The sequence below is a fragment of the Artibeus jamaicensis genome, unplaced genomic scaffold, assembly GCF_021234435.1.
Source record: "Artibeus jamaicensis isolate MK-2021 breed Jamaican fruit bat unplaced genomic scaffold, CSHL_Jam_final contig_464, whole genome shotgun sequence".
In the NCBI taxonomy this organism is placed as follows: Eukaryota; Metazoa; Chordata; class Mammalia; order Chiroptera; family Phyllostomidae; genus Artibeus; species Artibeus jamaicensis.
The window spans coordinates 17,570,003-17,591,413 of NW_026521842.1; the positions used below are offsets into that span (position 1 = coordinate 17,570,003).

The 21,411-nt window shown below is 45.4% G+C and overlaps 3 protein-coding genes and 1 pseudogene across 5 annotated transcripts in view; 2 read left to right on the top strand and 2 right to left on the bottom strand.

Moving 5' to 3' along the window:
* The window catches only part of NIP7 (nucleolar pre-rRNA processing protein NIP7), a 67,415-nt gene extending 58,716 nt beyond the window's left edge, over window positions 1-8,699 (bottom strand). Inside the window, exons 1-5 of one of the 2 annotated variants that reach the window (XM_037162604.2) lie at window positions 8,534-8,675; window positions 8,329-8,415; window positions 8,099-8,237; window positions 7,479-7,619; window positions 5,868-7,272 (exon numbers count right to left, since the gene is read on the bottom strand). In XM_037162604.2, the coding sequence (XP_037018499.1) occupies window positions 7,153-7,272; window positions 7,479-7,619; window positions 8,099-8,237; window positions 8,329-8,415; window positions 8,534-8,589 (543 nt within the window). In that variant the 5' untranslated portion in view covers window positions 8,590-8,675 and the 3' untranslated portion in view covers window positions 5,868-7,152. Of the gene's footprint in view, window positions 1-5,867; window positions 7,273-7,478; window positions 7,620-8,098; window positions 8,238-8,328; window positions 8,416-8,533 lie in introns of those variants that run through there. The other variant, XM_037162605.2, reaches the window with a different exon arrangement.
* Window positions 550-5,789, top strand: TMED6 (transmembrane p24 trafficking protein 6). Its single transcript, XM_037162603.2, has 4 exons — window positions 550-808; window positions 2,196-2,322; window positions 3,569-3,720; window positions 5,388-5,789. The coding sequence occupies exons 1-4, from the start codon at window positions 596-598 to the stop codon at window positions 5,619-5,621; spliced, it is 726 nt and encodes a 241-aa protein (XP_037018498.2). The 5' UTR covers window positions 550-595; the 3' UTR covers window positions 5,622-5,789.
* A 116-nt stretch (window positions 8,700-8,815) lies between the features above and the next one.
* Window positions 8,816-18,073, top strand: COG8 (component of oligomeric golgi complex 8). Of its 2 annotated transcripts, XM_037162595.2 has the most exons (6): window positions 8,816-9,237; window positions 10,453-10,660; window positions 11,479-12,306; window positions 14,530-14,698; window positions 15,462-15,638; window positions 17,537-18,073. In XM_037162595.2, the coding sequence occupies exons 1-6, from the start codon at window positions 8,816-8,818 to the stop codon at window positions 17,692-17,694; spliced, it is 1,962 nt and encodes a 653-aa protein (XP_037018490.2). In that variant the 3' UTR covers window positions 17,695-18,073. The 2 variants fall into 2 exon arrangements, with proteins under 2 accessions (XP_037018490.2, XP_037018488.2); XM_037162593.2 differs by lacking the exon at window positions 17,537-18,073 and having other exon boundaries at window positions 15,462-15,841.
* On the bottom strand, window positions 17,540-21,117 carry LOC119061877 (beta-enolase-like; annotated as a pseudogene).
* Between the last annotated feature and the right edge of the window lie 294 nt (window positions 21,118-21,411).

A 21,411-nucleotide genomic window follows, 5' to 3' on the forward strand; every position in this document is an offset into this window, starting at 1 on the left:
CTGGGAATCAAACTGGCGACCCTTTGGTTTGCAAGCTGGCGCTCAAGCCACCGAGCCACACCAGACACAGCTCCATTTAAATTTCTGCACACACTTTCGTGTTGTGTTCTGTTCTCAAACTAGCATTGTGCAGGAAGAAGTCCACTGAAATGGATGTTGCCCCATGTGTCTTACTAGAATAATAAGGATCACCTAGCAATTTGATACCAATAAGAGAAAAATCTCCCTGGCCAAATACTCTGTATATTCAGTTGGTTGTAAATAAACTTAACTCAATATTTATCCCCAGGAAGCAAGAACTGGAAAAATGACAGCCCAAAGGAAGGATGGAAATACCTCTTCAGAAGTAGTAGATTCTATCTAGCACCCATGAAGTGGCTTCTGTAAACCAGAGTTTTTTAGGTGAAAACAAAGCAAAAAACTCTTCCTGTGAGCCAAACATGGGGGTATCGTGCCAGTTCTATTATGGAATATCTCTGTATGGCCCTGGAACTGGCCCAAGTATGACTTGTAGAGTTAATGATTACCCCAGCAAACTACTTGGTTCCACTGGGCTTCAGGCAGTTCACTTGCAGAGGAGTTTCCAGGAACCAGCATGTTCCCTTTGCTTGTTGGGGCCGGACTTGTGGTTCTGAACCTGGTGGCCTCAGCTAGGAGCCAGAAGACGGAACCCCTTAGTGGCTCTGGGGACCAGCCACTCTTTCGAGGAGCAGATCAGTATGACTTTGCCATCATGATCCCTTCAGGAGGCGCAGAATGTTTTTGGCAATTTGCCCACCAGACTGGATACTTTTATTTTGATTATGAGGTAGGTACCTGGGCTCTTCTGGCCATATGGGAGACTTGTTTTTTGTTTGTTTCCTTTTGTAAAGTGGGTCATAGTTTTAGACTAACACGAGGTTCTGGTTGTCTTTATTAAGCTATGATTCTCCACCTATTAATGAAATAGACCTGCAGGTAGATGGAAACTCCTGATGGGTGAATAATCATTAAAACATATGGCTCGGTTTCTCAAAGTGGGGGCCACAGAAGTGTGCTCAAAGCCACGGGACAAATGGGGTACCTTTTCCTGGAGAAATAATTATCACAACCACTTGGTTGTGGAAATGAAAGGGGAGAGAATACATTTTTTAAATATTAAAATAATATGGAAATGGAAAGTCCTGTGAACTTTAGAGACCCAGACAATTCAAAAAAACAGTTTATGGAGTTAGGACAGCAACATTTACTCTTAACTTTACAGGTAATTCTGGCAAACTGGAGAATCACTGGCTCAAGATTTCTCTCTTCAGCCAGACAGTCCTGTTTGTGTTAGGAAGGTGAATGTTTTCAAGGCGCCTGTTCACAGGCCAGGTACTTTCATCCACACCAGTTCCCAAGGACGGTCTGCTCAGCAGTCAAGTTAGAGGCTGTTCATTTCCTTTGTTCTTTATCTCAGAAACCTGTTAACTTTCTAATCTTTGTTTAGAGTAACACTGCATATAATGACCTTATTCCACTCCACTGTAACTTAATTTTAAATTAGAACTTTTTCTTATCTCTAAATTTATGATAGAAGAGTACCTATAGTCAGCTCACTGTAGCTTTCAAGATCCACCTTGACAGCAAGTGTCCATCAAATGCCTTATGTGCTGTCAAGCGTGAAATAAGCCCAAGTATCTGATGACAACACCAGGGAGCTCAAAACCACGCTAGTTCAGTAAAGAACTCTATAGTTAGCCCTGGCTCAATGGATTGAGCACCAGCCTGTGAACCAAAGGGTTACCGGTTCAATTCCCAGTCAGGGCACATGCCTGGGTTTCAGGCCACATGAGAGAGTTCTTTCTCCTCCCAGCCCCCTCTTTAAAAATAAATAAAATATTGTAAAAAAATCGACAACCAGAATTTTACACACCAACCGATACAGGCCAGCTGTATGGTCTGTGACATGTCCTTCACAAGAGTGCTATCAGCATTTGGGGCAATTCTTTATCCCGAAGAACCAATTCTAACATGGCAGGATGTTCAGCTTTGCAGTCCCTCCCCACCCCAGCCAACACCATTGATGTCTCAACCCAAATTCCCAGAAGGGGTTGGGCAGTACCATCCATGATTGAGAACCACTGTGCTGATGATTGTGGGATGTCAATCTTACCACTTAATTAGCTTCTTGGTGATGAATCAGGGGCTCTTCTCCCTCTTTAATGTCTTGGCAGGTTCAGCGGACACTGGGAATGTCACATGACCGGCATATTTCTGCCACTGCACATACCCCACAAGGTTTTCTCATAGAAACCTCTCAGAATGTTCGGGGCCAGATTAACTTCCATACCCAAGAGACAGGTCTGTTTTCATTACCACAGCTATTATGATAATCATAGGTTTCTTTGAAAATGGGAAAATAATGAAGTACTAAAATTAAGTACCTGAGATGTAAAAACCCTGGCGTTTTCAGATAGGGATGGTGAAACCGTAGGAAGAAAACGGAGCCTAGGACACCAAAACCCAGTTTTCCACTGCCAATGGCCAAGTGGCGGTTCTCTGGCAGTTTGGGGGCAGTCTCCACGTGACTAATTGTCACTCCAAAGTCCAGAAGCTCAATTTTATGTCATCATCTCCAACTGACCAGAATATGAGAAAGTGACCCAAAAGCCCATTTTAGATAGAGAATTCCAATTAGCAAATTTATTATGGGATAACATCTCTTTCCAGTCATGGGAATACATGAGCCAGTTCCAAAAAGCAGACTCAGAACAAAAGGAAATGCACGGCCATGAAAAATACCTATATTCCACAACAAAGCATTTCTCTAGTCACCAGAAAATTCTTATAGCCTGTTTCCATGTAGATCGAACTTGTCCCCACTCCCGAACAGCACCAGATGCACACTCTACCGGCCAGGTGTACAAAAAAAGATGTTTCTCTACAGGAACCTAAGACAATCCTTCATGTGTAACACAGGATACTCTACTCAGCATTATAGAATATTTAGCATTTGGTGGCCCCTACATGCCAGTAGTGCCTTCCAATCATTTTAATAAACACACTGCCACACCTTTCCAATCCCACTCCTCCCCACTCCCACACACACAAGGGGAGGCAAGCCCAGGGGAGAACCAGCACCCAGAACCATCAGTCCTGATACAGACGACCTTGCAGTTAGTTACTACAGCAGGATGGTTTCTTTCACAACACATCAAGTTTCTCCTAGTTGCAAGTTCAAGATGGTATCCCCAGCTCTAATGGTATATAAAAAGTAATCAAATACCATTCTCTTAATTTCAACTCAATTTGAAAAATTTCTTAATGCTGAAAAAGAGGAAGGAAACACGGTTTTCTTTTCAGTATAGAACTAGCTAGTAATATTTGCAAAGCAATTATTATACATAATATTCAGTAAATAAGTTTCCTGTAAGATCAGTATCTTTCTTCCACATCAAAAATTGGATCTTTGTACTTGCTAAGTAAAGAGAAGGTGCTAATGTAGTACACTGACCACAGGAGAATAGACAGCTTCTAAACCCAGAGGATGAAAGAGAAACAAAGCATGGGAGACCAAGACTCGGTAATGATCTAGGGATTCTTACAGGTTTTTATCAACTTTGTCTAAAAAATCAGCAAAATCACTTTGGTTCTGTGCAAGTGCACCTTGATTTTGGAGTCTTCTATGAGGGGCTGGAGATGGACCACAAACAGAAGAGTGAAAGAAAACAACTGAATGATACCCTAGATGCGATTGAGGTAATTATTTTTTGGGAGAGAAGCATCCATGAAAACTGTTCTTAAATGTGGAGGAAAGATTAAAAATACAGGAGTAGTTATCACTTGATCCAAGCACTCATTTGTGTAGAAACCAACCAGGCAAGGGAATTAGAAGCCTTTTATTTTTATCACTTGGAGCTCTTGAAATTCCTCCTTTGGTTTATACCAGGGATTGGCAAACTATGGCTCACAGGCCAAAGCTGGCCTGCTGCCTTTTTTTTTTTTCTCTTAAAAAAAAATTTATATATAATTCACCATTTTAAAGTATATAATTCAGTGGTTTTCAGCACATTCCCACGGCTCTGGAACAATCAAGAGCATCTAATTCTATCAGTTTCATCACTCCCCCAAAAAACTCCAAACCCATTAGTCACTATCCATTCCCCACACCTCCCGCTCTGGCCTCTCTCTCACTAGTCTACTTTCTGTTTACAGATTTGCCTATTCTGTGTATTTAATGAGTGAAATCACAGTGTGGCCTTTTGTGTCAGGCTTCTTTCACTTAGTATGTTTTCAAGGCTCATCCACATCGTGGTATTTATTAGTATCTCTTTCCTTTTTATGCCTGAATAATGTCCTACTGTATGGATATATACATTTACACACTTATCAACTGACAGGCATTTGGGTTATTTCCTTTTTTGCTATCATGAATAACGCTATGAACATTTGCATGCAAAGTTTGGTGTAGGCATGTTTTAATTTTTTGTATATATACAAGTACTGCACTGGGTCATAGAGGCTAAACCATTTTACACTCCCACTGGCAGTGAATGAGGGCTGCACTTTCTCCACATCCTCACCAACATGTCTTATTAGCCTCTTTAGTGGGTATGAAATGGTATCTTCTGATTTTGAGTTGTCTCCCTAATGACTCCGAGCATCTTTTCATGTGCTTTTCAGCCATCTATGTATCTTTGGAGAAATGTCTAAATACTGTGTCCACTTTAAAATCAGGTAGTCTTTTTCTGAGCTGTGTGTTTTATATATTGGATCTGTGTGTGTGTGTGTGTGTGTGTGTGTGTGTATAAAACCTGGATAGAAGTCACTGATTGATGATTTACAGGTATTTTCTCCCATTTTATGGGATAGCTGCACTTTCGTGATGTTCTCCTGGATGCATTAAAGTCCACTGCCTAGTTTTGTAAATGAAATTTTATTGGAACAGACATGTTCAACTGACAATTACATATGGTCTCTGGCTTTTTGGTGCTACAATGGCAGAGTTCAGCAGTTGCAAGAGGCTGTTTGGCCTGCAAAACCAAAAGTATTTATTAGACTATCTGGCTCTATAATAAGTTTGCTGGCCCTTGTCTTCTACCATATGCAAGAGCTGAAGACACCACTCAGGATATGGTAACAGTGTTGAGTAGGTACCTAAATCTAGAGACCTGGAAGAGCTCTCTGGTTTCAACATTGAAGTTTTCCATTAAAAAAGTTCAACATAAAGTCCAGGCCATTTTCCTATACAGCTAAATTACCATTTATTAACTACAACAGCTGCCAACTTATTACATGTCATAAATTCATTTAAGTTACTCAATTTCCAGAGAACTCAGTGCTGGTGAGCACCCAGGTGAGGAAAGATGGTGGGCAGGGGGGTGGTAAGGAGGAGCCCTTTCCTTATTTCATTGTCTGTCCCACAGGAAAGTACCCAAAAGGTACAGAGAAATATCTTTCACATGTGGCGATACTACAACTTTGCCCGCATGAGGAAAACGGCTGACTTTTTCCTTCTTCAATCAAACTATAACTACGTGAACTGGTGGTCGATAGCCCAGAGCCTTGTTATTGTTCTTTCCGGGGTCCTGCAGCTGTACTTCTTGAAGCGCCTCTTCAATGTCCCAATGACTACAGATACAAAGAAGCCAAGATGCTAAGCTAAAATAACCATAGCAGCTCTCTCCTTCTGGGGCAGAAGCTTGTCAAAGCTTTGGTTAAATCAGCTTTTTAAAGTTATTGGGAAAAATTCAATTTCTCCTCTTAGGAAGTTTTAGTTTATTGATCTCATTCACAGAGGCAAAATGGCAATAAAAAAATAAAAAATGTGTAAGTTTTGATGTTGGCTATTTTTAAAGTTTAATCAAACTTTAAAGTTTAACATCAAAATACTTTTCATCATATAGTGATCCCTTAAACTTCACTAAGTCTACATAGAGGTTAACAGAGAACCCTGGAAGGGAGAATACTTGAAAAAAATGGGACAAAAACATACAAAACCCAGTTTTTATATGGGTTTTGTATGTGCATACAAAAACAGAAGTTGATAGAATGCAAAATGCTTTATTTTTAGAGATGTGGCCTTTGGAATTTAAAATAAGCAGTATATTCATTAGAGAAAGTTTTACAATACAGGTAGTTTTAAAAATATTTGCAAATGTTTTTCATTTAAAAAATATTTTAATAATTCTAAAAATGATTTCATGAAGTGAAGGGAAGAACAGAGGAGGTAAATTATTTCAGCGTCTCCAGTTAGTGCTTTTTGTCCAGTGCAGTAAGCTGAGTAAAGGCTCGTAAGGAAAATGTTTGAGGAAACCAAGTTGATGGAAATAAAATTCAACCTGAGATCACACCATCCACAAAAAAGAAAGACTAAGAAAACAGCTTGGAAAAACCAAAATAATATAATCGAATTATACCCATTAGATCCTACTCTTAGTAGCAGCAACACTCAGTATATACAACATAAAAATAATTCTCAGCATTTATTTAATACCTATCATTTGCCAGGCACTGTGCTAGGTACTTTGCAATCATGATTTCTAATTCTAAAAACCATTCTTAGGTAGATGGCCAAAGCTGTTTTTTGAAACAGAAGAAAATGAAGCTCATGAAAGTTTAATGACTCAGATAAAGCATCATATAGCCAGTAGGTGTTAGAACTAGGTTTTAAATCCAAGTTTTCTTCCACACCGCGCAGAACCTACCATAAAGAAAATCATCAGAATAAATTGCTTAGTATTTTATCCAAATTTCACGTGTAAAATCCCATGCATGGCCTATTATTTGGATACAGCAATATGTATCTTTCATTATATTAATAAATAAATAAGAAAACTTATGTTATCATGAGTTTGGAAAACAGTGTTATCACAGATAACAATAAAAAGCTATTCTTGTCCTCAATTCCAATGATTCAGAACCTTTTACTGAAAACAAGAAGCCCTCTGATTAAAATATAAAACACAACGTTCTATTTAGTAACAAACACAAAAATCCGAAACTCCACTTTTGAACCATCTCCGCTTAGTTAGAATCCAGCCTGCGTTTGTCTGTGATAGAATATAAAACTAACAAGTCCCTGGAGAGGTCAGTGTTGACAAAATTCAACATGATGGTGGAACCTACACAGACACAGGAAACAAAGCTAGGCCCTTCCACACAGCCATAAGTCCTCGCGATGATTTCGTTTTAAGTCAATGTCTCTTCATGTCGCACATACTCCCCAATGTCTGCTTGATGAAATACCACAATCGCCATGGGGTCTACTTTCCTGCAGTCTTGTGTAGACTTTGCTGCCACCCCAAAACCCTGGGATTCAAAAGAAGAGACACTGATTCACTCAAGTCATTCAATAAGCATGCATGGAGGGCTGGAAATAACAAAGATGAAAAAATACAGTTCTTTGAGAAATCCAAAAGCTGCAGAAAATTTAGTCTCTCAAGCCCACAGTCTGGAAATACATCCTTCGTGAATAAAGATTCTTAATCTCTGTAACAGCTACCATCTGTACTCACCAAAGGGATATCTGCCATGGAGTACACCACCACTCCCTGGTATTGAGAAGTATTTTCAGTGATTCGACCCAGTCCAGATTTTAACACATGGTTCCCATACAGGAAGGACTGCTCTGCTCCAGGCTTTATCCACACTTTGTACTATAAGAAAGAGAAATAAATCCAAGACACATAAAAGTGGCAATAGTTATCTCCCCGCAGATAAGCTAGCTGCTGTATCTGATTTCTTGAAAGCGTTTTAAGAAAAAGATGCATGTTTCTCTCAAACGGTATACCCCCTAAACAGAACTGCCAGCTTCTTTCCTCCACTCTACAAGCAACTTCTTCCACGGACAGTTAAACTATGCTCCTCCTCACAGCCACCAATTTGCTTTTCGATCTCCAGCTGGGTTTGCACAGGCTTTTCTCCTTCGCTGGAGATAATTAAGAGCACTCCCGCCCCACAGCCCTAACCATACCCGAAGAGTTAAGACCTACATGCATGTCCACGTGCTGACACTGATCCCAAGCACTGTTAAAACTCCGTGGCAGAGAAGCTGCCCACTTGTCTGCATTCTGAGGTGGCCCTCATCCCTGACTTCATCCGTCCCCAGTGGACGACTGGAAACCACCTCACAAACCTTGGCATAGGGTGCAAGGTAATCCAGAGCTGTGACGTGCAACCGGAATTTGTGGGTCTTCGTGAATTTTCCGAAGCAGGTCCCCAGAGACACCAGCTTGTCACCGGAGATGTTGGCGGCCAACTTCAAGATCTTTTCACTAAAAGGGTAAATAAGAGGTGTCAAGTACGGACGCTGGTGGGACCCAGGCCCCCACCCGGGGCCGTGCTGCTCACCCTGCCCCTCCTCACCTCACGTAGTACACCCGGTCGTTGTGCAGCCTGAAACAGTAGGTGCCGTCAGGCCTGTCGACCAGCAGTTGGAGATTCTCCCCGATGCTGTAGGTAAAAGGAGAACTGGAGGCCGCGTGCGAACGGACCGGTACCGGTCCCGCGCCCCACTCCACCCCCGCCCCTTCCCACCACATGCACTCTCCTCTAACCCGCGCGCTCTTACTATTTCGCTATCTTCTCAAACATGACACGAGTCTCCTCCTCAGTCAAAGGCCGCATCTTCCCGCCGTAGCCACACCAGCTCCTCGTGCCACAGTCGCCGGAAGCGGAAGTCAGCCTTCAGCCGCTCCCTGGCAACCCCAAAAGCCCACCTTACAATCGCTTCCCAAAGCCGCCCGCTGAGCAACCGTAGAGAACGGAAGTGCACCTCCATTGCTTCCGGTCCTAGATTTGGAGCCTGCGCCCTCTGTGGGCGCGAGGGGGAAGTGACGCTGCTGCCGGAAAGATGGCGGCGACGGCGACAATTCCATCTTCCACTCCGGCATCTGCCATGGCCTGTGCATCCTCCATTTCAGCATCCGCCACTGCCACTGCAGCGGCTCTCGGGGAAGTGGAGGATGAAGGGCTCCTGGCATCGCTGTTCAGGGATCGCTTCCCGGAGGCCCAGTGGCGGGAACGGCCCGACGTGGGTCGGTACCTTCGGGAGTTGAGCGGCTCCGGGCTGGAGCGTCTGCGGCGCGAACCCGAGCGCCTGGCGGAGGAACGGGCCCAGCTGCTACAGCAGACGCGCGACTTGGCCTTCGCTAACTACAAAACCTTCATCCGCGGCGCCGAGTGCACCGAGCGCATCCACCGCCTATTTGGCGACGTGGAAGCGTCGCTCGGCCACCTGCTCGACCGCTTGCCGAGCTTCCAGCAGAGCTGCAGGTGCGGCAGAGCCGGTGCTAAAGGGGCTTTTAACAGCTGTAGTAAATGCAATTTACCATGGTAGAGATAGCTAACACTTACAAAGCGCTTACCACGTGCCAGGCTCTGAGTACTTTATTACTCTATTTAAACTTCACAACAGCTTTCGAGGTAGGTACTGTTTTCCCGTTTTATGTATGAGGAAGTTGAGACACGGAGAGATCAGTGACTATCTAAGGGCACAGGTATAGTTAAGTTTCAAAGTTGGAACTGGAACGTCGCTGCACAACCGTCCCACAGAGGGCTGTGTGAGCAGTAAATAAAGAGAATTCGTGCAAAGCACTAAGAATTTGGCCTGAACTATCTACAACACTTAACTATCTACAATTGGCAGCTTAATATATATACATGTTTACGTAAATATACATAAACACACGTGTAGATACAACACATACAACAGCTCAGACTAGAAGTTACCTGCTCCAACACTTTCATTGATTGGAAGCTGACAAGGAAAATCCTCTTACTTAGGGGTAGCAAAAATTATGCCCCCAAATCCCTCTTTTTTGAGTCATTTTGCTTCCCTAGATCCTCAGTCCATCATCCCTAATTCTGGCTTCCAGCTTTTCATGATAAAAGTTTTAAGTTTTGAGTCTTGGGATATTTGACCATAGCATTTACACCCTTCCATCCACCCCTGAATAGATAGGGGACTTCATAAAGCAGATCTCTGCCTTTATGGAGAAGAAATGGAAACTGGCGAGAACCAAGGTTAAACAATAGCATAGGAATACATTAAGAGACTGAGGGGACTTGGGAGTAAGGCTGTAGCCTCTAGGCTAGTTGATTATTTTGAAAATAAAAAGTATAGCTATTAAAGGAACATTTAGTATGAGTCAGGTTCTCTGTTAAATGCTTTATACACATCATCTCCTTAAACCTTCACATCCTTATGACTTGGGTCCTATCTACCAATGAGGAAACAGTTATGAAACTGCTAGTTAAGTGGCTTATCTGGGTTTAAATCTTAATCATTTATTAGTTTTGTGATCTTGAACAGGTTGCTTAACCTTTCTGAGATTATAAAGTTTCCTCGGCTTACTTACAGGTTTGGTGTGAAGATTAAATCAGTTATACCATCCAGCCCAGTGCCCAGTTCATAGTAAATGCTTGGTAATTACAGCTAAGGTTTGGGTGCAGAACAATGAGCAACCAACATTCTCCTCATTGTACTAGGAACTTTGTGAAAGAGGCTGAGGAAATTAGCTCCAACCGCCGGATGAATACCCTGACTCTAAACCGGCACACAGAAATCCTGGAAATCCTAGAAATTCCTCAGCTCATGGACACCTGTGTCCGGAACAGCTATTATGAAGAGGCCCTGGAGCTTGCAGCCTACGTTCGCCGACTGGAAAGGAAATACTCCTCCATCCCTGTCATCCAGGTAGCCAACTTCCTCAAAGAACTCAAACTGATGTTCTTGGGATCAGTGATTCTGTGGTCATCACTGAACCTTTAGGCAGAAACTGTAGGGAAACTCTTTGCATGTTTCACATCAGTTCCTGCCAGCTGGACAGGTTTGAACATTAAACATTCATTCGTTCATTCATTCATTCATTCAACTGAGAAATATTAATCTTGTGTGCCAGGCTCTGATCTAGGTCCTGGGTGTACAGTGTGAACAAAGCAGACAAGGCGCTGGCTCTCATCAGTGTAAGATGAGTCAAATAAACAGATAAACAATGTAATCCTTTCAGACAGTGGTTAATCATGGAGAAAACCAACCAGGGAATGGGGTAGGAGCAGACCAGGGTGAATTACTCTAGGGAGATGAATCAGGAAAGGCTCTTCTGGAGAACGAACATTTCAGCTGAGACCCAGATAATGGGAAGGACTCAGCCACATGTAGATGCGAGGAGAGAGAGCAAACCAGAAAGTGGAACAAATACAGCAGGCTGACGGGGGGAGTTGGCATGTTAAGAAATACAAAGACAGCCAGTGGGACTGGATTGCAGTGAGCTAGGGGAGAGTATAAGGAAGCTGGCGAGGTTCTATAACTTCATTGTGATACCCGTTTGGTCCTGGAAGGAGGTTAGTGTAGCTTCTACCTACTCTGTTGCCATTTTGGATCTCTGCATGTGTCAGCTCTAGGAAATCTACTTCATATGTCAGGGAAGCAGTGGGAATGTTGGTCTGTAATATTCAGGGTTAGTGAATGGGTCCCAGAGTGCTTTTACAAATGTCATATGACTATATTGTCAGGGCATTGTGAACGAAGTGCGCCAGTCCATGCAGCTGATGCTGAGCCAGCTCATCCAGCAACTGAGGACCAACATCCAGCTCCCTGCCTGCCTCCGTGTCATTGGCTTCCTGAGGCGCATGGACATCTTCACGGAGGCTGAGTTGAGGGTGAAATTTCTTCAGGCCCGAGATGCTTGGCTCCGTTCCATTCTGACTGCCATCCCCAACGATGATCCCTATTTCCACATCACAAAAACCATTGAGGCCTGCCGTGTCCATCTGTTTGATATCATCACTCAGTACCGTGCCATCTTCTCAGATGAGGACCCATTGCTGTCTCCTGCCAAGGGTGAGCACACTGTGAATGAGAGTGCTATCTTCCATGGCTGGGTACTGCAGAAAGTGTCACAGTTTCTGCAGGTTCTGGAAACTGACCTTCACCGGGGGATAGGCGGCCGCCTGGACTCTCTGCTGGGCCAGTGCATGTATTTTGGGCTGTCCTTCAGCCGGGTGGGGGCTGACTTCCGGGGCCAGTTGGCTCCTGTTTTCCAGCAGGTAGCCATCAGCACTTTCCAGAAAGCAATTCAGGAAGCAGTGGAGAAGTTCCAAGAGGAAATGAACTCCTACACCCTCATCTTGGCTCCAGCCATCCTGGGCAGTAGTAACCTGCCTGCTGCTGTGCCAGTCACCCAGCCAGGGACCCTGCAGCCACCCATGGTGCTTTTAGACTTCCCACCCCTTGCCTGCTTCCTCAACAATATTCTGGTTGCCTTCAACGATCTGCGCCTTTGCTGCCCCATAGCCCTGGCACAGGATGTGACTAGGGTCCTGGAGGACGCCCTTGCTAAGGTGAGCACATGCTGTTGGCGCTCTCCCGGAACTTTCCTTTGTTATAGGAGGCCAGACTTTGGTAATAAACCAGTCCATATGACAGTGGTGACTGCTGAGGTAGAGAGGTTTAGTGTGGTTTTGAAGGTTTTTAATGGCTGAGCAGCTCTTACCCAGTTAGGCCCCCTTCATGTAATCTAAAACAATCCATGAAGTGGCTCACCTGTAGTAACGATTCAGTGATGTGTTAGTTTTCTGCTGCTGCGTGACAGACTCCCACAGACATTTAGCATCTCCCAATTTCTGTGGATCAGGAGCCCAGGCACAGCGTAACTGGGTCCTCTGCTCAGGATCTCACAAGATTGCAGTCAAGGTGTTGGCCAGGCTGTGGTCTCATCTGGAGCCTGGGGTCCCCTTTCAAGCCCACATTAGCACATTTCTGTTCCTTGCAGTTGTGGGACTGAGGCCCTCAGCTCCGAGAGGCCACCTCACTCCACGGGCAGTTTATACTGTGCCTTTGTGATTCTTTAAGGCTAATGGAAGAGTATCTGCCCTGCACGCATCTCTTAGGGAAGTCCTCAATCCTCTTATAAAGGGCTCATCGATTGTCAGGCCCGCTCAGGATAATCTCTCTTTTGATTAATTCAGTTGCTTCATTAGGATCTTTAATTACAACCACAAATCCTTTACTTTTGCCATAGTCTATGTTTAGGAACAAGCCACAGATTCTGCCTGAATTTGGGGGAGGAGATTACGCAAAGAAGTGGCACACCAGGAGGTGGAAATTACAAGAGCATCTTAGAATTCTGCCTAACACAAGTAATGCTGTTACTGCTGTTAGTATCCTAATATAGTGCACATTTTTTACACATTTAAACCTTTAGATATTGGGATGCTTCTCTATGGTTGATAACATCTCATAATCACTTTGAGCCAGGTGGCAGTTGTGACATAACTATAAAATAATCTTATTGAACCCTGGGTGGTACAGCTCAGTGGATTGAGCACGGGCCTGTGAAGCAAAGGGTCACTGGTTTGATTTCCAGTCAGGGCACATGCCTGGGTTGCAGGCCAGGTCCCCAGTAGGGGACACATGAGAGGCAACCACACATTGATGTTTCTCTCCCACTCTCTCCTTCCCTTCCCCTCTCTCTAAAAATAAATAAATAAAATATTTTAAAAAATAATTCTATTGATAGATCATGTAAGAGCAAGAAAGCATGAGCTCTGGAGTTTTTAGAGTCAATGAAATTCAAGTAATAGTAATTAGCTAATATTTATATAGAACTTACTCCATGCCAAGTAGTGTTCATGTTCATGGTACTTAACACATTAAGACTTGATCTGCACGACCCTATGAGGTGGGTCCTGCCGCTGACCCTACTTAGTAGATGAGGAAACAGGGAGAGATGGCATGGAGGGCTTAAGTAATCACTTGGAAGTCACAGAACCAGAAAGTGTTATAGCTAGGACTTGAACCAGGAAGTCTAGCACAAGAGTCTGTTATTGACCTTGTTAGCATGACCTATTAGGCCAACTAGGCTGTTCTGTTCTTTATATTTGGAACTTCTTTTTCAGCTGTTTCATTATTCCTTTACAATTTTCTAATGATCTAGCTTCCTGGAACCTTAAAGCCTTACTCAGTAAAAACCTCTTGTAGTTTTTGTTTCATTTTCCTGGATCAAACATAGTTCTAGATGGTCTTCTAGGGAGTCAAGAACTATGTATTATTCTCTGTATAATTTCAGGATGCTCTTCCACTGGAAAAAAGCACCAGTAATGGAACAAGTTGGGTCAGAAATACATCAATGAATAGAAACTAATTTTATAATAAAAAAAAAAATACATCGCCCTGGCTGGTGTAGCTCAGTGGATTGAGTGTGGGCCTGTGAACTACATGATTTCGGTTCGATTCCCAGTCAGGACACATGCCTGGGTTGCAGGCCAGTTCCCAGCAGAGATGCACGAGAGGCAACCATACGCTGATGTTTCTCTCCCTCTCTCCTTCCCTTCCCCTCTAACTATAAATAAATAAAATATTTAAAAAAAGAAAAAAGAAATACATCAATGAAGTGACAGAATTGTGGAGAGTGATAACAATTCTGAATTTAAACAAGATAATAATATAATGGACTGTTTGGAACAACTTTCTTCATGAAAACTTGAGGGCTGCGCATTTGTGCTTAGTTTCACGCAAGGCTGATAGTGATATACTACTACAGTAACGGTACCTTTGTCTCTTAGGTAACCAAAGTAATCCTGGCCTTCTATCGTGCTGAAGAGGCTGCCTTCACCAGTGGAGAGCAAGAGCTGTTCATCCAGTTCTGCACTGTCTTCTTGGAGGACCTGGTTCCTTATTTAAATCGCTGTCTCCAGGTCCTTTTTCCACCAGCTCAGATAGCACAGACGTTAGGTAAGAGAAAGCAGAAAAGGCCCTTAAAGCTACTTTATTAATATAATTCACATAATAATTAATTCACCCATTCATAAAATTCAATTATGCTTTAGTAAATGAACAGAGGTATACAACCTTTACTACCATCCAATTATAGAACATTTCCATCATGCCAAAAAGACCCCTCACACCCAGTGTAATCATTCCCTAATCCCACTTTTAGCCCCTGGCAACCACTTATCTATCTTCTGATGCAATAGATCTGCTTTTTCTGGACATTTCATATAAATGGAATTATATAATATGTGTATATCTTGCTAAGTGGAAGAAGCTGATCACAAAAGAACCAGATATTGTATGATTTCCCAGGTTACCTTCACTTTCCTCTACTCACTCTCTGTCCCTGGGGTGGGTATGGAGGATGTGGGAGACGGAACTTCCCAAAAGGCAATGGACCAGTGATCACATAAGCAAAGAGTGGCCTATCCCCACTCCTGAGCCCCGCCCCCCACACAGCATTTCACTTGGGCCTGGCACAGGGAAGCCTGTGCCTACTGAAGTGGTTCTCTTGGCTCCTACTCCCCTTACTCCATCCGCCTTGCACAGTGCTGTTCTGGATTGCCTTCAAAGTCTTGCTTTACAGTATAGACTTATATCACTTATACTGAAATATGGTAATTGTGAGTTACTTCCACCAAATGTTTCTTTTTTCCTGTGACACAACAGTATATACACTTGTTAAATGTTTTTTCCATTTCACTTTGCCTACCATCTGGGTCAGGCATTCCACCCACTCAGCTCTCCAAGTACGGAAACCTTGGGCATGTGAACATCAGCGTCGTCCAGGAGCCTCTCGCCTTCATCCTGCCGAAGAGAGAGGTGGTCTTCTGTCTGGATGAAAAGGAGCTAGTGCCGGAGCCCACAGCGCCAGCATCAGAACTTCCGGTGGAAGACTCAAGCCTTGAGCCCGTCACTCCGTCTTTCCCTGAGGAGGGGCAAGAGCAGTTTGAATCAGCAGAGCCACTAGAGGCCGATGTGCCCATTGCTAGCACTTCACAGGTGTTCCCGCTCCCAGAACAAGGCTTACTGCAGCGTCCTTAGGGGGAGTTGCCTGCCTCAGAAAACCTGGGGCAGCCCCAGGGAAGAGGCTGCGAAGGCATGCATGAGACAAAATTAAAAGGGGGCACTTCCTGGTCAGTCCTCTTATAATAAATGCAATTAAAAAATAAAGTTGATTGACACCCGGAGAAGTGGACAATATTCTGTGGGCGGGATCTACCCTTCCCGGCATTCCTGGCGGCGGAAGCGCTTGGCTAAGGGGCTTGTAGAGGAACACGGCCGGGCAGGTGGCTCTACTCGCTTGCATCATGGGCCGACTGGGGGCCGGGCCACTGCTGGCGCGGGCCTGTCGCCTCGTGGGGCCGGCCCTGCCGTGGGGAGAGAAGGTGGCAGGCGGCGCCACCCGGGCCTACAGCTCCACGCCCGCCGGGGATGGCCCCGAGGGGCCGGCGCGCCCACGCTCCTACTGGCGCTACCTGTGGCGTCTAGTGCAAGGAGCACCCAAGCCGCCGTACACACGCGTGTGCCAGGTCGGGGACCCAATCCTGCGGGCTGTTGCGGCCCCAGTGGAGTCGGCGCAGCTGGCGGGGCCCGAGCTGCAGCGGCTGGTGCAGCGGCTGGTGCACGTGATGCGACGCCGGCGCTGTGTGGGCCTCAGCGCGCCGCAGCTGGGAGTGCCGCTGCAGGTGTTGGCCGTAGAGTTTCCTGAGGCTCTCTTCCGCGCCTGCGCGCCGCGCCTGCGCGAGGCCCGCCAGATGGAGCCCTTCCCCCTGCGCGTGTTCGTGAACCCCAGCCTTCGGGTGCTGGACAGCCGCCTGGTCACTTTCCCTGAGGGCTGCGAAAGTGTCGCCGGTTTCCTGGCCTGCGTGCCCCGCTTCCAGGCCGTGCAGATCTCAGGTGCGGTATGGCAGGGCCCCTAAAGCGGGTTGGTAAGCGCGTATCTCTTCTGCCTCTGATCCCACAAAAGTTTCTATAAAGCTCCAATTCAAATCAGCTCTCTGCTAATAGATGATCAGCAGAACCTCCCGGCAAGAACAGAAGACAGGACCTGGGAATGGACGGGACTTGGGAATGACAGATCGGGTTGGGAATGAAGCCCCTCTGAGTACAGGCAGCTTAAGTAGGGGAATGGGGTGGGAGGTATAGAGTGCGGTTGTTACAGTGGCCTGGGTCGTGTTTCCCCACATCCAGGCCCTGCCCAATGCCTTTGCTCACTGTGTCTGTCACACACACACACTTCTGCCCCAGTGATATCTGTCATGGTGGAGTGGGCGAAGTGGGACCTGCTTTGCCCAGCTCAGGGTGACGAGCCATTCATTCCCTGTGTCATACCAGGATGTTTTGTGGAATGTGGTTCTTTCCTGTTTGGGATGATTGCTCTTCCTGAACAAACCACTTGGTCCATGAGGGTCAGAAAGTCAGTGGTATTCCTTATTTTATATTGTACCAAACTGAAATACTTTTGTTAGGAATTGAAAGCAAGCAGCAATACTTTGGAAACAGGAGGAGTGTTCAGAAGAGAAGCACCTTATTAGGAAGATCATTTCTCATCTCATCTACATAGTAAGCCCAGCAAGCTAATTGTTAGAGTTGAGAACCAGGTTGACTACTTGGTAATATAGACAGAGCTGCAGCATCTTTTCTAGGGAGGATAAGAGATGCTATCTGAGTTCCCTTCTGATGTTGCCTCCTGTAAATAGGAACATCTAAGGGCAGGGAAAGGGCCAGGAGGTTCAGGGTGATGAACTTCAGCATGTCCTCACCCAGACTGTAACTTCCTTTGAACTTCCTTTGCAGGGCTGGACCCCAGAGGAGAACAGATGGTGTGGCAGGCCAGTGGGTGGGCAGCACGCATCATCCAGCACGAGATGGACCACTTGCAGGGCTGCCTGTTCATTGACAAAATGGATAGCAAGACATTTACAAACATCCACTGGATGGTGGTGAATGACTAAAGCTTTCCTGCTGTATCTGAGGATTCTGAAAACCGACACAAATGTGTCAGCTTGGAGCCAGGCATTGTCTTACTTGGCATCAACTTGACTGACAGAAAACAGTGGACTTCCGATACCTGCCGAACTGAGTTGGGGGATGGTGTTAAAAATGATTGCCCCCAAATGATCTATGAAATATTGCCTTCAACTTGAGAAGAAAAATACCTCCCTGAAGGAGTGGACATTTCCTAATAAGCTTGTATGGAGATGAGTGGGGCTGTAACCACTCTCAGTAGACATGACTTGGTAAAACCTATACAATCTATTCCCAAAGCCAAGATTTTATAATAAATGTAGTCACAAAATATCTGAAAGCCATAGCCGTGTTTAAAAATTTTACCAAACTCATTTTTACAAGGGATTTGTGTATTTCTTACCTACAGGGTTCTTCTTTGCCTTGGACACCAGAGTGCTTGTGGAAGTAAACGCAGAACAGAATGGCCCCAGGTCACGGAGGTGTTTAGTGAGAATATTAGCATAAGTGAGTACCCACACATTTTAATAGGTTCAGGTAGAGTTTAGGTTTCCACCTTTTGCCTTCAAACTTTAACAGATGTGGGGGAAGATTTTCCTTTTGAGATTTTTTTTTCCATTGGCACCAGTATTTATTTCAGGGAGAAGGGCTTGAAGGCCTACATCTGTTTTGTAGGGTCTTGGGGACTCCAGCTCCTCACTTGGCCTTTGGGTTACGGAACTTGCGTCCACAAAGACAGCCTTGTCCCCAAGAGCCTCCTCAATCCTCACGAGCTGGTTGTATTTGTCCAGACGCTCTGAGCAGCAGGGGGCACCAGTCTTGATCTGTCCCATGCAGACCCCCACCATGAGGTCAGCAATGAATGTGTCCTCAGTCTCCCCAGAGTGGTGGCTCACCATCACTCCCCAGCCATTAGACTGAGCCAGTTTGCAGGCCTGGATGGATTCAGTCATGCATCCAATCTGGTTGACCTTCAGCAGCAACCAGTTACAGGCTTTTTTCTCAATGGCCTAGGCGATCCTCTTAGGGTTGGTGACTGTGAGGTCATCTCCCACGATCTGGATGTCCACACCCGAGAGGAACGAGGTCCAAGTGGCCCAATCATCTTGGTCAAAGGGGTCTTTTGAAGACCACAGGATAGTTCTTAATGAAGCTCTTGTACAGCTCCCCCAGCTTCTCAGTGATGTGCTGTGAGGGGTCATCGGGTGACTTGAAGTCAAGATCATACTTCCCATTGCGATAGAACTCAGACACCGCCATATCCATACTAATCACCACTTTGTCTCGGTAGCCAGCAGCCTGGATGGTTGTCTTCAGCAGCTTCAGGGCATCATTGTTCTCCAGGATGTTGGGTGCAAAGCTGCCCTCATCACCCATGTTGGTGGCATCATTCCCATACTTGGCCTTGATGACCCCCTTGAGGTGGTGGTAGACCTCGGTGCTAATGCACATGGCTTCCTTGAAGGAGCTGGCTCCCACAGGCAGAATCATGAACTCCTGCATGGCCAGCTTGTTTCCAGCATGGAAGTCCCCACCGATCACATTGAAGGCAGGGACCGGGAGGACTGGGTCTGGGTTCCCAGCAAGATCTGCAATGTGTCGGTAGAGTGGGACCCCCTTCTAGCTGCTCCAGCCTTGCACACGGCCAGGGACACTCCCAGGATGGCATTGGCCCCAAACTTGGATTTATTCTCAGTCCCATCCAGCTCAATCATAAATTTGTCAACTTTTTCTTGATCCACAACTCTTAGTTTCTTTTCCAGCAGAGCAGGACCCAGAGACTTGTTGATGTGTTCCACAGCCTTCAGGACACCCTTGCCCAGGTATCGAGATTTGTCTCCATCTCTTAGTTCCAGAGCTTCATAGATACCTGTACAAACTCCACTGGGCACAGCTGCTCGGAATCGGCCCTTGGCTGTGTATAGGTCCACCTCCACCATGGGTTGCCCCTGGAGTCTAGGATTTCCCGGGCAAAGATTTTCTGCATGGCCATGGCTGGATGTCTTGGCTGGGGGCTTTAGGTGAGCTCTGAGTCTAGGCGGCAGCTGGGACAGTGTCCTCTTTTGAGATTTATTAGGCAGCTGGTGCTTGGCTAGTTCTTTGTGTTGAGACCATGGAGCAGGACTAAGGCAAGGGTAATAGTTGAGAGGGAGTCAGTGAGCTTCCCTGTCACAATTAGAATAGAAAGCAGAACTGTGCTTCCTGGACACTGCACTCATTTTGGGAAAATAAATTAGCATCACAATTACTAACCAGTGTTTAACCTTAAGATCCTGTCAGGTGAAGGAATTTGTTTCTTTAGGTACTTGTCGTACCTCATTTTCACACTGACTTTGCATCACTGGTATTGTACCACAGTCCTCCATGTCCAAGCACCCATGTAGTAAAACCATGTTTTAAGCAGCAGTTAATTAAACTAAACCAGGAAAGACCTACTCTCCTCTATGGCTTTCTCTAAACAAGCCAAGTCTGGAGGGCCCGCGAGGACAAGGGAAAGTGAACTGGCTCTCTGCGAATTAAACTTGGGAGAGGAACAGGACCTGCCACTATCCCAGGTAAGGTGAGACCCTTGACCACTGGGGAACTGTGTAGAAAGCTCTCAACAGTGAAAACATGGGTCCTTCAGAAAGTCAGACTTCACTTCTGAACATGATGGTCAAAAGCTTTTGCAGGTTGGCCCTCGGAACATTCTGATGCTTTCTTACAGTGCTCTGAAGTTAATAGTCCTTACTAGCATTTGGCTTCAGCTTCCTGACCTTAAGGCCCGAGAGTTAATGATTGCTCAGAGTGGACCCTGGAGAAAGCCAGCGGCTATCTCTGTTGCTGACAATGTAGGAGATTTACTGTTGTGACCAAATCCACTCAAAAGAAAGGATTTGGTCTACAAGTTAAGATACCACAGCCCAAGGGCAAATGCTTGCATTTCCAATTAAGAAATTCTCTTCCACCTCAGGCAGATGTGTTAGCCATAAAACCCACACACAATCAGCATCTGGAGCTAATGAGTGTTACAGCTAATGAGAATTGGCTGTAGTGAAAGCCAATGTAGGCAGAAGATTTGGAACAGTATTCCTGGCAGGGAAGAAGTGGATTTCAGAATAAGCATTTAGGGGAGGAAATTCCTCTGTAGGTATTGGTCATAATTAACAGACTGTGAGGCCGCAGAATCAGTCTGAGGTTAGTTCAGCCTCAGTGGGTGCCTGAAAGCTGTGACTAGAGCCATGAAGACAAACCCTAGCAGCCCTGAAGTTTCTGTTAACCCCTCTGACCTGTCTAAGCCTTCAAGCAGTAGAAATGAGGAAGCAGGTTTAAAGACAAAAGAAGGCAAGGACTTTCTGACTGAAGGTAACTAGAGGTATGTAAGAAAATAAAACTAAACACAATGCTAAAATGACTGCGGGGGGGGGGGGGGGGGGTAGTGTCTTATCCTGGCATCTAGTCCAGCATTTATAAATATAACAGGTGGCTGAGGGCACATAACTCACTAAGAAATACGTGGGAACTCCAGAGCAAGTGACAAAAATTTCAGTCACAGTTGCTGTGTAAGTGTCATCTGGAGGTCAGGCAGGCTGGTGCTCCAGGTAACCAGGCAGGGCTAACCCACCAGCAATGGAGAGGAGCACAGGGCCTGAGCCCGAGCCTTCAAGAAACTAAGCAAAAGTAGGCTCAATTTAGCAGACAGTCGTAATCAGATCAAAGAACCA

Coding starts and splice junctions, on each gene's coding strand:
- COG8 (XM_037162595.2), top strand. CDS start 8,816: ATGGCGGCGACGGCGACAATTCCATCTTCCACTCCGGCATCTGCCATG. Junction 14,699..15,461: donor TCAGATAGCACAGACGTTAG/GTAAGAGAAAGC, acceptor CATCTGGGTCAG/GCATTCCACCCACTCAGCTC. Junction 15,639..17,536: donor ACTTCCGGTGGAAGACTCAA/GCCTTGAGCCCG, acceptor CTTCCTTTGCAG/GGCTGGACCCCAGAGGAGAA.
- TMED6 (XM_037162603.2), top strand. CDS start 596: ATGTTCCCTTTGCTTGTTGGGGCCGGACTTGTGGTTCTGAACCTGGTG. Junction 2,323..3,568: donor CTTCCATACCCAAGAGACAG/GTCTGTTTTCAT, acceptor GGATTCTTACAG/GTTTTTATCAACTTTGTCTA. Junction 3,721..5,387: donor ATACCCTAGATGCGATTGAG/GTAATTATTTTT, acceptor TCTGTCCCACAG/GAAAGTACCCAAAAGGTACA.